General features: G+C 46.4%; 1 protein-coding gene across 1 annotated transcript in view; it reads left to right on the top strand.

The window, feature by feature from the left end:
* Positions 1-16989, top strand: part of DDX10 (DEAD-box helicase 10) — a 794248-nt gene that overhangs the window by 192356 nt on the left and 584903 nt on the right. The window contains exon 12 of the mRNA XM_069202312.1: positions 341-429. Coding sequence (XP_069058413.1) covers positions 341-429 — 89 coding nt within the window. The remainder of the gene's footprint in view (positions 1-340; positions 430-16989) is intronic.

Below are 16989 nucleotides of genomic sequence, written 5' to 3'. Positions count from 1 at the left end.
GCTCGTTTGCAGAACTTGATACATTGGTTTTCATAATTCCTGGTGTGGGAAGCAATGAAGATTGTTTGCCTCACCTTTGGTCTGCTGCTACTGCCTTCAGCTACCCTGTTTTGCTTTTATGTTGTACAAGACACACAGTGACACCGCACCGCCTCTCTCTGTCCTTCTCTCCATCTCTGCCTCCCTCCCCTCTTCTCTTTCCCTCCTTCTCCCCCCCTTCTAAATGTTGTCATGGATGCTATGTGACTAATCAGATTAAACATGTAAGTGGGTAACGATTGTGCTTTCTTAAGTTATAACAATATATTGACACTATTGTTGTTTTGCATTTCTCTTTTAGTGTTTTGTATCCTACTTGCGTTCAGTCTACTTAATGAAGAACAAAGAAGTGTTTGATGTCTTCAAGTTGCCTTTAGTGCAATATGCTCTGTAAGTACATAACAAAATACTGGATGTAGTATTTAGTCAGTTACACATTTTATTACATTTGTAAATTTGTTGAAAATATGAATTGCTATTTGAACGTTTATTTGAACATATTTTCATTGCTGCAGCTGACCAGGTACATTTTGGCCATGTTGAGCTGTTATTAGCGCTCCTTATCTTCCCAATCAATGTTCTTGTTTCTGATGGATATTTCTAAATGCAGGTCCCTCCTCTTTAGAATATTCCCCAGGCTGGATCAGAAGCTTTTTCAGCAATACTCCTGCATGCCGCTAGGTGGTGCTGTGTGCTCCGCGCCTATGCCATACCACCATGGAAATGATGGCGCGGAGCTGCCCACTGTGGCCACCTTTGAACACTGACATCAGTTCCTTTCTTTCCATATATTCTGACATAGATCATAGCTCTACTTCCAATTTTGTTGGCTTTCCAATGACTCCTGAACCAGTGTGCTAGTGCCCTCTCCTAAAACATTCAAACTATGCCACAACTCTAGGAAACAGATGTGGCGTCACTGACCCCTACAAGGTGTGTTTGTGCTATTTCAAATCTGGACAGGGCATGAAGTAGTGCGCCAGGGGTGCTCTAATGGACCCTTGATGTGGCCTAAAGTGATCTTGGACTGAGAAGATAAGCTTTAGGTTGCAGAACACAAGAAGACGTCAGGCCTCACATACTTCCTTCTTCAAGTCGAGGGGTTGGACTCACTCCTGCAAGAGATCAACTTTGTGGTCAAAGACCAAACATAAACACACGAAGATGAAGAGGGACTTGACCCCATTGTGCTGCCCTCTATTCCGAGAGAAGACACAAGGGTGTCTCAATGTTCTGTTTTCCTCTGAATTTCCGGTCTGATGCAGATTCCTCAGTAAGTCCGGGTGGACCCTTGAAGGGTCATCAGTGATGCCATAGCAGATCAAAGCCATTTAAGGAGGCCATATTTTGGATTCCTCTGGCTACCTTTGGACCACAAATATCCATAGGGGACCTAAGTCTGGTAACCGTGGGAAGATTTGTCCTTGGTGCTGTCTGACCCTTTTTTATGCCCGTCATGGTCTCTGTACAGGCTCTGGTACAGACTTCCGCTTTGGCTCCACAATCTGAGTTTGTCACTCCCTCATCAAACCTAGTACCAACACCGCTGAAGGAGGATCAGGTGCTGGTATCAATGTCTGACCCCAAGCAGACTCCAGAACAATTCCGACTGATGTTGCACTATGAAATTATTACAGCACAGCCAGCCACCAAATAGCATGATTGTAATCCCATGACCCTTTTAGAGTGTATGTGCCTTCAGAGGCTCCACTATCTTTTTGACTCTGATTCTAACCAAAACTTGACGCCATCTAGAGATGATGATTGTGGGGATGTAGATAATTTAGCCCCTTGTTATTATGATAATGGCTATTTTAACATGGGCTTACAAGAGGTGAGTGGACTTGGTACTTCTATTAGTGTAGGGTTAAACTTGTAAACACAAAAAGGTACAGTTGCATGGAAAACTCGAAGACTTCATCCCCTAATAAGAGGTATAAGTCTCTGCCCTTTTTGGGTAACCTAAAACTCCTGTCAATCAACGTGAGAAATCTGTTCCTTTTGGGAGTATAAGCCTCACACACTAATCATGTCATGCTTCATCCTCAGCAACCTAACCCCACCTTGATAAGACAATGCCACCAGGGCAGACTTAACCTCCTGATGGATGAAAAAGAAGAGCGGAGTTCTTATATATAGTTTGACTAAATAAACAGCGGGATCCGGAAAAAATCTAAAAATAGCTTATGGTGCCCAGGCCTTTCACTTTTAAAGTTGGGACCTCAGGTATGTCTAAAAACATAAATGAGATTGCCATTGAGAGTAAAGACTCAAACCATTGTGCTCATAAAAAAGTCAGCACAAATGCATGCACAAATTCAATGCACATGCAGAAAATGGCTCACTGGCTCTAGGGGTCTATTCCTTACCCTATTAATTAAGGGAATTAAGCTCCTTGGTCTGAGAGGGGACGATGTCCTCTATAGTCACATACTGTGTGATAAGAATAAATAAAAATACAACAGCAAGTGATATGTCAGTTATGGAAGGTAAATAGCAAAAGGGCAAATCTTTAGCTCTGTTCCTACTAGAAAGAGAATTGAAGTAAAGTTAGAATTATACTATTGTGGGTGTATGAGGGGGAAAAAGCCAAACAAATCCAATGCTTTCTTATAGACATATATGTCTTAGTGTGAAGTGCAAAAGTTGCCATGAGTTCAGTTAACATGGAACAAAGAATTAGGGTGGTGCGTGATCATACGAGTAAGGACCACTCAGTGGTATGGAAATAACAGAAGTATAACACATATGTATTGCTGCTAAACCGAGCGTAAATGTGTCTAAAAAGACTGCCCATGTTACCTTTTAAATCGTTGGTGGCAGCAGAGATCCATAATGTCACAAAGACACAGTTCAAAGGGTGTTCACGTAATGATGCGATGAAAAGGTCCTCTAATGAGAATGAAATATTAATACTTTAATGTGCATATACTGTTAACAATGCCAGATGAAAAATCACAAAGGTGTCCATATGTCAGTAGGTAATGTATGGCATCAGGTATCAACAGGGGTAGCTACGTAAAGAGATTGCTGTAAATATCAGTCCTAGCCAGAGATAAATCATTATGTGAAAAGTCAAGCCATTAGTTCAAAAACAAAGTGTGCTCTTACGCGTCCCGATCCTCAGATTACTGGGACTCCTAAAGATTATTTCATCACTTGATTAAAAAGGCAAAATTGTATCAGGAAAGCAGTGTTCATCACAGCAAGGCCCACATAAAGGTGGTCTGGTGCGTACTGACACCAAAATCAAATAAGCCTCTCATCCCCAGAACTTACCAGTTCCGCCATAGGGGCAGAAACATGTCTTGAATACAGAACAGTCCAGGGCTTTCTCTTTATTGCAATGAGTGCAGGACATTCTTCCTATGATTTTGATGTTTCAGCCGCTGATGTTCCAGGATCTCAATGAGAGCAGCTCTGAGGCTTTTGCTCTTATAGGATCCTGCATCCTCTTTGTCAACTACACCAGGTGTATATGCAGGCTTTGCAGTAGAATCTGTAGTTTGAGTAGGCCCAGCACCAAGGTAACCTGCAGGTGCCATTCAGATTTCGGAGAAAACTGCGCATGATCTACAGTGGTGGCTGCTTGATTGCATTTGGACTGGAGGGGCAGGACCCCCTCTCTCTTCCACATGGAGGCGGATGCATCACTGCTGTATTTGAGAGATAATCTGCAGGAGTTGGCAATCAGAAGACTGTGGTTTCTGATGGAAACCCGGCACCATATCAAATTGCTGGAGCTGAGGGCCACTCATCAAGCATTTAAGGCATTAAGGGGAGCCTGGTTCTTAGGTTCATATGGACAAAACTACTGCCATGTGGTACTGCAACAAGTAGAGTGGAGTAGGGTTATGGGTCCAGTCGCAAGATGCTCTGCGATTCTGCAGTTGGCTGGAGCGGATCACCTGGTGGGATCCTTGAATTGTGTAGGTGGATGAGCTTAGCTGCAGTGTCTGGTGGGTTATTGTCGCTTGTGTCCTGAGGTGGTGGACTGTGCCTTCTGGTAGAGGGGAAAAACATGGTTATAGTTTTCATTACTATCCAGAACGTGCAGTAGTAGGATTTGCGTGTTGAGTTTCTGTGAAGACACTTGCTAGGGAATGCATAATAGCTGGAATGGAACAGGAGATTCCTCTACACCTTCACACCCCTGCCTCTCCTGTCCTAAGTTGTGAAAAAGATCAAGCATAACTGGGCCCAAGTCATCTTAGTGGCTCCATTTGGGCTAGGAGATTGTGGTACCCTGAACTTTGGGTATGAGGATCTGTCCTCCGATGAGGCTACCACTTAACAAGGATCTCCTGACACAGCAGCAGGGCAGGGCCCTTTACCTGAACCAGCTTGAGCAACACTTCCAGGAGTGGAGATTGATGGTATTTGACTTTGTTTAATCTGCCCACCGAAGTTGTGGATGTCATCCTTGCTTCAAATCCACCTATGCTGGGTTCTATGAAAAATTGGCGGCCCATGTTTTATAGTTTCTTTTGTCTTTGTCCCAGCAATGCTATGTATTGGGCACTAATAAAGGTTTGCTGGACATTGGTGCCTATTTTCCATCTGCTAGTCCTACCGTGCTTGTTTAAATCACTTGTTGTGATGTGATTTCTTAAAGGTTTGAAGAGCATGTTCCCTTCCAAAACATTTGTGATGCAAAAGTGGCACCTAAATTTTGCCTTGAAGTTTCTCTTGTACACACTTTGAGTCGATGCACAGCTTTTCTTTGCCTCTTTTGACTTTAAAGACTGTCTCCTCATTGTGATCAGTTCAGCTTCTTGTATAATGAACTTCAGGCACTATCAGTGTAACTGCCCAATACCATCCTTTTTTTTTTTTTTTTTATAGACAAACTGGTGCTGAGGACTCAGATGGCCTGCTGGGTAAAAGTTGTGTCTCTTTTTCCACATGGGGCAATCCATCACTGTCCCCATGGTCCTTTTCCCCTCCTCCCCCTTGAAAAGAGGATAGCAGGCTTCATCAGTCGAACCCCTAAAGGGCTTTTAGCTTTTACATTGATTGCACCAAGCAACACTACGTGGTTGTCCAGTTGTTTGTGGTAGTCCCCCAGGACAAAGAAATGGAAGGCTGTGCAGAAGTGGATGTGGGTTCTCTTCTGCATTAGGATGTGGTCTGCACTGACCAAAAAGCAGCCTTTGGAAGGACTGAGAGCCCATTTCACCAGGGCAATGCCTAGTAACTCTGCATTGGCAGAGGGAGTGCCTGTCGTTGGCATCTGCCATACTGCGACATGGCTGCTGGTGCACGCATTTGCCAAGCACTACTACCTTGACTACTATGTCCAGCTGGAAGTACATTTCATCCTGTAAGTCTTGCAAGGTTTTTGGTCTGAGTTCACACTATCATCCCTCCACCTTTTGGAGGTACGCAGCTTTAGTATCTATTCTAAAAGTGAGGAACATGTGGTTAGGTGTTTCAATCAGAAGAACAAATTACTTACTTTCAGTAATGCTCTTTCTAATGAATACTGTATCTAACGTCCGATTCCTTGCTGCCCTCCCACTTTTCTGTTCTGTGGGGTGGCCTTCTCTTAACATCTAAAAAGGTCTCAAATAAGAGATTTACACACGGGTACCAACAAATGTGTTATACTCCGCATCTGAAGGCTCAGAAAGAGTCAAGCGAGAAACTGACATCAGCACACAGGGCAGTTGTGTACGCCTCTGCTCTGTCGTTTCTGGGGTGTTATAGAGTTTGTGTGGAGACACACATCGCCACATAGTGGCATCTTGGGAATACTCTAATGGTGAGAATCTGCATTTAGAGTATTCACCAGAAAGAGAATCACTGAAGGTAACTAACTTATTCTTTAGCAACCTCTTCCTTTAGGTTTCAGAATGTTTTTTGGGGAATAAGTAATGGAACTAATTGTATAGCTGTTGCTGTTACACAGAAACAAAATATATTGTAAGCCAATAAGGACTGTAGCAAGTTACCTCTATCTAGTACACGGCTCTTACCAATAAACTCGATTGAAAGCTATCATACTGGTTCTACTAAAGTACCTAGAGCTTCTCTGTGACTGCGCATGCCAGGATCTCTGTATTGTAGGTCAGTACAACACAGGTTAGAACATCAGAAGTTACAACATTACGAGTCCAACTGCATCACAATGTTGAAAGTTTTAAATAGTGTTTTATATATTAATTAGACAATGGCAATTGCCACTGTGTAGTTATGGTTAAGTCCGGGTTTCCATAGAAAGAGTGTTTGTGTTTTGCTAATAAAATGGGCGCCATTTAAAGAATATGTATGAAATGTCCAAATAAAAAGTTCACCCATCTCTGCTCCTTTGTGGAATGTTTTGCACCGATCTGTCAAATGAAGGGCTGAGATAGACGGTGGGTACACAGCAGGGTGTCCCAGTCCTCTTTGGAGATGCCCGTCATCTTTGTGAAACTGGTTCCCTGAGCATAGAAGAAAAGCAAGAGGTGACTTTGGGTGAGTCACTTGAGCTCCTGGCCCATCAGCCCAGCCCCAAATACAGCGAGGAGTTCTTCCAAGAGAAGAAAGGAGAGGCTCCAGAGGGCACTCCGTACACATCAGTCGGTCCTAGCCCATGTATGAAGACTATGCAGTGCGTGAGTACTGTCGATGCCCCAGCTACCATCAACCCTCATAAGCGGCTGCACGTCGGAGGTGAGCACTGCCCCTCTGGGGAACAGGCTTCGAGCCTGGTGTTGAAACGACCTCCAGAATGACCACTGCCTCCCAGTGCTGTTCGACACCATGGCCAGGCCTTTGAGCAGAGGAAGAACTCGAGCCTGAGGACACCCATCGGCACAGAGGCCCCAAAGCCAGTTCTACCTTCGAAGGCAAAGACATTGTCAGCACCGAAGCCATCTTCTCTAGGCATCTACGAATGCTCCAGCCTCCATCAGCTTCAGCAGGAGCTGGACTAGGGACAGAGTAGGGTTGCAATACATCCATGCACCAACAAGATTTCGGCCTCAGAAGGCCCTGCTGAAGAAGCACAAGCTTGCCTTCGAGGCAAATTCAACCTCAGACACTTTTGTGGCCCTCTTGCCTCCCTGCCCCCCCCCCCCCGAGGCCCTAGGACAAACCTTCTGTTTCTCCTCCACATCCACCTCCACTTTTACCTTCACCACCACCATCACCATCTCCTTCCTCCCCAACTATGCCTTCTCCTCAGAGGTCTCTAAAGTCTTACTCTGACACTGGTAGCCCCAGCCCTTATTCCCCAGCTGAAGACTGCTTCAGTTTACCGTGATACTTCAGGTGATCCATGGGGACGACATAACGTGGACCCTGCAACCCCCTTGGATCCTTGCTTCGACCATGTCCCTGTCAGGGTTCCCCCCCAATGATACTAGGGCATTCCACAGTGTTATTCAACGCATGGCTGCCTACCACAAGATGGAGATGTATGCCACTCCAGAGGAAGATGATTTCTTGGTATAGATGCTCTTGAAGTCCAAGCGTTCTGTCCAGTATCTTCTGATTCTCAAGGAGGAGACCAAATCTGCCTGAGATCTTTAAGGAGCCATCAGATCTCGTGGTCATGCCACACACTGAGAAAGTAGAAGCCTTCTGACCCACTCTACATCTGGGGTATTGTCCTACCTGGCTCATTAATGGTTACCACCACGCAGAAGACCAGCAGCCCAAGCCCCTGGAGATTCACCCCCTCCTGACAAGGAGCACAGGCGCATCTGTGCTTTAGGAAAGAGAGTAGCGGTGGGTGCGGACGATCACTAGCACATTGTCAATTCAGGAGGCCTCCTCTCCAGGTAAGACATGGCCCACTGGAGGAGATGGAGTAACTCTTGCAGCACCTACTTGACCAACATCATAAGATGGGGGGGAAGAGCTGGTTCGAGAAGGTAAGGCCATTTTCAGTGCCACCATTAGGTGTGTTGTGGACGGGGCTGATATTGTGGTAAAGGAAGTAAATACTTCTGTCATCCTGTAGTATCAATCCTTGATCCACGTGTCTGATTTCAAGCCGGAGGTGCAACAACACCTTATTAACGTGCTGTTCGATGGTAAGCACCTCTTCGGACCTCAGGTTGGTGCAATGCTCAAATAAATTGAAAAAGGGACACCAAGGCTACCAAGGCATGGGTGCCTATCAGGTCTTTCCTTCAAAGGCAGCAGTCCAGAGGGCGCTCAAAAGCCACTTCCCCAGACCTTCCCAGTCCTAATAGAGGCTATTGAAATATGAAATGCCTGTCACAACGTGGACGCTGGCTACGGTGCCAATATGGAGTACAGTGGACCGTGACTATGGGGAAATAACCAGTGAACCTTATTAACAAACTGGGATTGGCGCTATTAAGAATAGGAGATGTGAATATATGTTGCTCACTTTCATCAAATTAATTGGACTAATGGAGAGATAAGGATCACTTAAATGAACTGCCCTGAAGAAGTTCGCTGTTCAAACGAAATGCGTTGAGTTCGGCTGAAACAAAAGGATTTTTTATGGATGTGTACTAATAAGGTATTGAAGTCAAAATAAAAGAAGATATAAGAAATACTTTGTACTTCTTTTCTTATGGGTTCACTGTCAACCCTGTAATTCTACATTCATCTGCTTCGCACTCAGTATCCGGTACTGAAGACTGTGTGCACCATATTTACATTGGGGGAGGTGTGACCTAGTTTGCCTGGCTGCTGATTCTGAACCTTGCATCTGCATCGTGGGGCTCCTTTAGAGGGAACAACTATAAGGGTGTAGGCAGCCACATCCCCAGTAAGAGAGCCTCTGCCTCCAGCAACTGACGTGCCCCGCACCCCTCCTCCCGATCACACAACACCTGCTGGAGAGAGGCTTCAAGTATTTCTTCCCTTTGGGAGCTCTCCTTCGACCAGTGAATCGTGTCGAGTTTCGAGCATGGCTAAGGCAGGAGCTCCTCACCACCCCACAAAACTTTCATCTCTAACTCCCACACCCTCAGCCACAAACATCTCACGCGCTTCACAGAGAGGTTCAGGCATTCCTGCCGAAAGGAGCCATGGAGCCGGTGCCTCGCAACACCAGGGCAAAAGTGTCTACTCTACTCCCTATACTTTCTCATCCGCTAGAAGGAACCCTCAGGCCAATCCTCTCATCCAATACATCCCGTCAGAGCACTTCAGTATGGTCGCCCTACAGGAGGTCATCCCCCGCTGCAGCAAGGTGACATCATAGCCACTCTCGACCCGAAGGACATCTACTTCCACATCCCAAGTCATTCAGCTCATCGGAGCGACCTCCACTTTATGGCCACTGGGTACCTCTGATATTCCGTTTGGCATTCACAACCTTGCCATTCTCGGATATGTATTGTTTTCCACACTCCTTCCCTTTGACACCACGTTTACAACATTCACGCCGGTCCCTTCCTCATAGTCCTGTTACCATCTTTTGGTTTTAATTCCTTAAAATATTGATATGCGTTCTCAGTGTTGGGCCAAAAGTTAATCTTTATGAAACATTGATTCTTTCATACACGATAATTAAAATTTGTCCTGAATTTTAAAATTGTACAGCCTGCTGATTAGTTGAAATTGTCCTCGTGTAGGTCCTTGAATGTACATGTGACCTCCAGGGACTTGAAGCAGCCAGTTGCTGTTCTCCACTACCCACCCACCGTATTTACTTGTCATAGTTCTTCTCCAGAGCCATTTCCTCCTTCCTTTCATCCATCCCCTTGTCATATTTATTCAGTCTGCCTTTCTTGCTCTGGTAGGCGTTTAAATATTCTTCTGCCTTCCCACTCCCATCTATATTTCGACATGGCAAGTTCATTTTGGAAAAAGATCACCCAAAAGCGTGATGAATACCTCTTCCAGTCTCTCACTGCATAAATGGATCAAATGGTCTTTGTACATATGTTGATGAAGGTGTCAACGATTCTATTTTTATATTATGGTTGTTGAAAAGAAGAAATCAAATAAAACAAAATGAGAAAGGTGGTCTCTGGTATCACCGTTAAAATCCAAACCGAACAAAATCTGGAACCCTCTGTGTTGTCAATCAAGGACATATTCCCCAGATACGGATGTGGCAACAAAATCATACATGAAATGTTTAGTATAAAGTCTTTAATGTGTGCTCCCGTGCACTTACTGATTCAAGTTGCTGGGACGCTCCAGGCCCAGGGGATGTTGGGACACTCCAAACCCAGTGGATGCTGGGACAGACCCAAGTGATGCTGGGACTCTCGAGGCCTAGGAGGTGCTGGTACACTCTAGATCAAATGCATGCTAGAAACTCTACAGACCCAGGGGTAATGCCAGGACTCTCCAGACCCCATGGATGCTGGAGAACACATGGAACACACTAGTGTCCCAGTCATGCTCTCCATCTTTTACTGTGGGTCAGTTCAGAATTACAGCTGCTTATATTTCTCTTGCTGATGCAACTTTAGAAGCCTCTGGCAGCAAGGTATATTGTCTCCCGTTGATTTCAGAGAGCATAACATCAGGGGATAACGGTGGGCCAGATAGAAGCAGAACATGGTGGCAGGCCACCGCGTAGATCTCGTTTTTTCTTTTTAATTTTAGGAGGTGGCCCTGAGGGAGGAGGCATGGGGTGAGGAAAGGAATCGTGCATGGCTCCACCATGACTCCTCCCACTGGACACGGGTAAGCCACGACATAAAATTGTAGGTTGGTAGCTGTTATTTGTTCTCCGCCTCTTGGCTCTAGGTGGTATCACAAACGTGGTGCGATTCCACTACTAACCTCCCATGGAAGACCGTTCTAATGCTGACAGCTTCCCATCTAGAACTCTCTACCTGCCCCTTGAAGCAGCATTGTTCTGTGTACTGGGCCAGGCGGCGTGTATGTTCTCACCGGATTTCTTAAGTGGTGTAAAGAAACGCACGGTGAGCAGATAGCTCCTCGCGGTGTAGTTCCTATTGTAGGTGCTTCGCACATACGTCAGCATTGTAGATGGGAAAGATGGGAGAACGCATTGAAGCAGAGGTAATTCCATGCGGGAGACATCCACAGTAAAGCCATTTTTGGCTTCTAAAAACGGGAGTCTCCCGCCTGAATCGGATCTATTGGCATATATGATTTCATTTCAGTTGCCGTATTTGTAAATATCTACGTTTTACAGCAATGGTATGCTCTACCCACGTAATGTTCAGGAAGTCGAACTCTGTCGCTGTAAATATTTGCACTTTTTTGGGCATTGCGCTTTACTTTACTGCTGCGATGCCACTGAGAATGCCCTGGTTGAGGATGGAGTGCCCAGTGAGCTCGCATTTGGCATCATCCACGCGTGTAGACTGCGTACGTGCTCCTTAACTCGGTTTGAGGCGCGCGTTTCAGTGGATAATGACGTGTCACTGTCAGCGAGCCCAGCTTTTGATTTTCGCTGATAATTTCTAAAGCCTGTCAAAACCTTTGTCAGGCTCAAGGGATGAATGCAGCGAGGTGGAGCCGCCTTGTTTTAGCAACAGATTTGGTTTTCAAGCGTCTGTGAACGGTAGAGAGACATTTATTCTGTCCCCTATTAACCAGAGATCGTGTTCTTTACGCAGTTTTGGGGACCGAATGTCCACCCGCATATCAATGAGTAAATAGCAAGTTTATTTGTTTACCCCCCTCCCTCCACCTCTTGTGCGTGAAGATTATTTTTCCACTATGTCCTCTTAGTAGTAAAGCAATGCCAGGACAACTATTAAGCCATTCTGTCATCGTTTTGAATCCGAGTTGTTTTCTCTGCGCTTTGAAGTTGTTTTAAACACAGAAAAGATGGATGTGTTTACTGAACGTGAAATTAAAACTCTTAAGTAGAAAATTGAGTACAAGGTTTTTCCCCATAATCTGAAATGCAATCATAGTTTACGTTTCCAATTTAGCATTCAAGTCAGCTGCGGGACTTGAGAAGCGTAGAGCGAGGGAGCTGTAATAACGATTGGATTTTTTCCTTCCAGAAGTCGGTGTGCCTTGAAGTGGGCTCAGCCGCTCTGTGGCGCGCAGAGCGCTGACGCACAAACCAGAGTGGCCGCGAAAAATCCACTAATCCGTTCTGGCGCCTGAGTTTATAGCGTCAATGCCTCACTCTAGAAAGAACGAGCTTGGGCCAGACTACTGCCCATGCGGGGAAAATATGTTATCTCAAAAGAGGCCTCGCTGCACACTTGCCAAAGAATAATAGGCTTTTCAATGATTTCCCTCATTTTAAACTCGCAACCCTGGAGCCTCCTGTCGGAGATTAAATCTTGATTTCTGTTAAGTAATTACATATGCTGAGCGCTCTGCGTAAAAACTACCAAATATATCCTGTCGGGTCTAATTGGAATCACTCTCTTCTTCACTGCTCCTCATTTTAAAGTAAAAGTTAGCTTTCTTTCATGTTTCGGAGTCAGCCCGAGTAGAAATATATTCAGAAGTATGACTCATGCTGACCTATATTACTGCTAAATGTCCTGCTGCGACCTCTTTCTCAATTGGGATTTTATTCTTGAGAATGTCTTAAATTCTTCTTTTGTCCTTTTAAGTTTGTACTCTTCAGCTGACAAAGAAGGAAACGTCTCTGTGTTTTTTCTGCTGCGCGAATAATTTCCAGGCTTCACGTCTGTCTTTGGCAAGCATTGTTTCCTTCTATTACTTCTGACCGCTTTTTTTTAAATGTAATTCCCTATGATCCATGGGTGTTTGTTATGAACAAACTGGCAAATTTTGTATTTTCTCTTCAAATTAGACAAGCACTGGGATAGCCAATAGGTTTCGCCTTTGTGAATCTATTGACGTTGTCATTGTTCACATGCTGAATATTCATTCAGCTCGCGGCTCCTACTACATACACCGCTTACTGTGGTATTATTGAGATCGGTGCGCGGCATTCACGAGAGAGTCTGTTTTGCAGACAACAAATCACGCTAACCAAGCTCTGTGCAGGCGAACGCTAATAAGCACGGCGCAAGAGAAAACTAAAAATGACTTTGTGCTCCTGCATTTGTGCCGGTCATGCCAAGACTGCAATAACTTCTCATAGTAAGTCCAAGTGAACAATTAATTAAAACACACGCCTCTTTCAAAGCACCCCCGGGCAGATAACTTGCAGTTTCCAGGGGAATATTTATCAATAGTGCAGCAGATACAAAGGCAGCAGAGCCCAGAAGCCTCAGGGCCCCCACTCCCCAATTAAACCTGTTTTAAGTATTTTTGAAACTGAGGTTAAGAGGCCATTAACTTTGTTTAGGGTCTGTGGCAGTAATGTTCAAACCAGCCCTGCTCTCTTCTTCCCCACTATTTCTATCTATACATTTTCCCTCTCGTCATCCTTTCTCTTTCCTTTCATTCACCTTTATCTCAGTTTTCCACTTTTCTTTCTCATTGCTCATGCCTTACACTGTGCCTTCTACAATAAAGAGACTGAAGCACCGGCAGCGGCCCTGGGTCCTCAAATGCTGGCCTCCAAAGGCTCCAGCCCTCTGCGAGAAACAAATGCCCTATTACATAAGTCACTGGCCGGACCTGTGCAGCGCCGTTGCCCGTATCAATGTCGTGCGCAACACAGCCATATCCAAGAGAGAGGGCTGTTCAAATGAGCCCCGGTAGATACCTAACCAGATTGTGTTGGGTACTAAATTTGCCTCCTGAAAAGTCAAAAGTAATGTTTTTGAATGCTCTGACTGGGGAAGTAGAGGCATGTATTTCAATTTATTGACCCCATTTAGAGTATATCCCTTAATCTCATGGTGTCTAGCTTCTCTTATGGGACAGGGAAAGAATCAGGATTAACTGATCTAATGGTCTGCGTTTAGTCCTATGCACTGGTAGCGGAACCCTCCATGCATCACCTGTGGAACCCACTCTGTACACACTGACCAGTATAGAGCCCGGGAAAAGGCTGGCACCGTTCCTGGCCTCAGTCACCATGGCCAGAAAGTTCAAGTCAGTTGGGTGTGCTGCAGGGGAGGGAGGCCACGGGCTGGTTAAAAACTTTCTTGTAGAACTGCCCGTTCGAGCTGGACGGCTAGCAGCGCGCCTCCTGCACCGCCCAGCCAGAGCTAGAAAGTAACTGCCCAAGGTAAGACAGGTGTCAACGGGAACCACACAGGAGGAAAGGAGTAGAGATCAGCAGGGGCTGATGGGGGAGTGCATGCTTGTTGTTTACAAGGACTTGTAAGAGTTTCTGGGATTCATGTCACAGGAAATAATACATGATTCAAGATTTGCCTATTTAAAATAATGGAAGTTTGGAAAAAGTTATGTGTTGCAGTAGGTACTAGGGTTTATTTCTCGTCCGTCCAGCTGAGAGAAGAAACTGCCAGAGTCTAAACCATCTGCACAAATACAAGAAAAGAAAGAACAGCCAGAGGGGGTTGGGAAACTAGTACAAGGGAGTTTGGGAAACGACACCAGGAGGTGATAAGGAGCAGTGAAAAGACGGAACGCATGCACTCGTGTGGAGTGCGGGGCTGAAATAAAAAAATAAAAAAGGTACCTCAGCAGGGCACGCATATAGTGGAAGAATAGTGGCTGCCAGCCACTTACCACCAGCCGGAAAAGGGTACTTGGTCCAAGCTCCAGGGAACAGCCGAAGCCAAGGAAAAAGGTGTGGAATTGCAGTCTGATGACGTCACAAGCTGCTGCTCAGAAGCAAGAAAAGGGGAGTGACCAGCGAAGCCTACCAATGGTAAGTAATGAATGAGCTGTGGGTGGGCTTGAAGCCCCTTATTAGAACTTGTTTATTTACAAAAGATTTTGTAAGCACAGGACAAGCGCTGTGCAGGGGAAACCTAAAAAACCTAATCCAGGATGTAGGAAAGTGCCCCTTTTGGCATGGTTACACACACACACACTTTTTGTCTGAGCTTGATGCTGACTTGACTGAGTGTGTGCTGGGATCTTGCTAACCAGGCCCCAGCACCAGTGTTCTTTCCCTAAACAGTACCATTGTTTCAACAATTTGCACACCCCTGTCACACAGCTAAGTCCCTTGTAAAAGGTACCATTGGTAATAAGGGGCCTGTGGCCAGGGAGGGTCCCTAAGGGCTGCAGCATGTATTATGCCGCCTAAGGGACCCCTCACCAAACACATGCACACTGCCTTTGCAGCTTGTGTGTGCTGGTGGGGAGAAAAAGGCAAAGTCGACATGACATCCCGCTCTGGGTGCCATGCCTACCAACCACTGCCTGTGGCATAGGTAAATCACTGCTCTAGCAGGCCTTACAGCCCTCAGGCAGGGTGCTCTATACCACAGATGAGGGCATAGCTGCATGAGCAATATGCCCTTTTAGTGTCTAAGTCCATTCTTAGACATTGTAAGTGCACTGTGGCGATTTTGAGTACATGGGCTGGGAGTTTGTCATTACGAACTCCACAGCTCCCTGATGGCTTCAATGAAGACTGAGAAGTTTGGTATCCAACTTCTCAGCACCCATAAACCCTCACTGATGCCAGTGGTGGATTTATTATGAAATTCACACAGAGGGCATCTTAAAGATGCCCCCTATATTTTACCCAACCCTTTAGTGTAGGGCTGACCGGTCCTTGCCAACCTGCCACAAACAGACAAGTTCCTGACCCGATGGGCTCTCTGGGGTCAGGAACAAAGCCTGCTCAGGGTGGTGGTCCTTCACATCTCCCCACTGCGGGAACTGAAACCCTTGGTAGTCAGCCTCAAAGGCTCAGGCCTTCTGTTACAGTGCCCCTGGGCACTCCAGTTAGTTGAGCTGCCTGCCCTCCGGACCAAACTCAACTTTCAGCAGCAGGTCAAGTGGGAAAATTAGGAAAAACAAGGAGGAGTGACCACTGCAGCTGGGACCACCCCTAAGGTGTCCAGAGCTGAAGTGAACCCCACCTTGCAGAATACTCCATCTTGCTTTGGAGGAGAGGGACCAATAGGGATAGGAATGTGCCCCTCTCCCCAAAGGGAGTGGGCACAGGAAGGGTGTAGCTGTCCTCAGGGACCGTAGCCATTGGCTACCATCCTCTGTCCCGTGTAACGCCCCTAAATCTAGTATTTAGGGGCACCCCAGAACTCTACTCTTCAGATTCCTGGCAACCTCAAGAAAGAATAAGGAGGACTGAGGAGCTGATCCCAGCAGTGAAGACTCCAGATGACAAATCACTTGGCATCAGCCCTGCGGGCTTCAAGGACTTCTGCTACAAAAAGGCAATGCATCCTGCAGGACCAGCAACCTCTACAAAACCCGAGGACTGCCTGCCCAGCAGAGGACCAAGAACTCCTGAGGACAGCGGCCCTGTCCAGTAGAAACCTTCTAAAAGGACTTCAGAGCCTCCCCGGAGCAGCGAGTCCTGCCCACTCTGCACCCGACGCCCACGGGCTGTGTGCAGGTGGCCCACAGGAACAGAGGAGGTCCCCATGCAATTCTGCCCCCGAGTTCACCCTGGGTTGACTCCTCCTTGCCAACACGACGATGCCTGCAGTCTGAATCCGGAGGACCCCGCTGGCCGCGACTGGATTCGACTAAGATTCCGGACTCCTCAAGATACTCCTGCACCCTCAGCCCCCTGGCCTTGGGTAGTGCGACTGACCATCCAGAATCGTCCAGCGGGTTCCTGTCCTGCCTGTCCAGCCTTTGGTTTTCCGCAATTGACTCCCTGGGCCCAGTCTGCAGCATCTTTGTGACCCCCCCCATTGAAAAGCATTGGGTACCCGATGCTGTGTTTGCATCCTGCACCCGGCTACCCCTGTGCCGCTGAGGGTGTGTGTTTGGTGCTGACCCGTGGCCCCAGTGCTCATCTAAGCCCCTCCAGGTCTCTGCCTTGAAGTCGCGGGTACTTATCTGCAAGCAGCTCTTTTCTGAGTGCCCTCAGTCCTCATAGGATTCCATTGAAAACCCAACACCAAATTTGACCTCTGCACCCGGCCAGCCCTGTGTTGCTGGTGGTGCGCTTTTGTGGTCAGCTTGAACTTTGACATGTGGACATCCTAACCCACTGGGATCATAAGTCGAGTACTTACCTGTTAACTGTGCGAACACTTTTCCTCCCCT

The sequence above is a fragment of the Pleurodeles waltl genome, chromosome 8 (genome assembly GCF_031143425.1).
Source record: "Pleurodeles waltl isolate 20211129_DDA chromosome 8, aPleWal1.hap1.20221129, whole genome shotgun sequence".
Classification (NCBI taxonomy): Eukaryota; Metazoa; Chordata; class Amphibia; order Caudata; family Salamandridae; genus Pleurodeles; species Pleurodeles waltl.
Note: the sequence above shows the minus strand (reverse complement) of the source record. Positions and strands in the feature narration are given on the sequence as shown.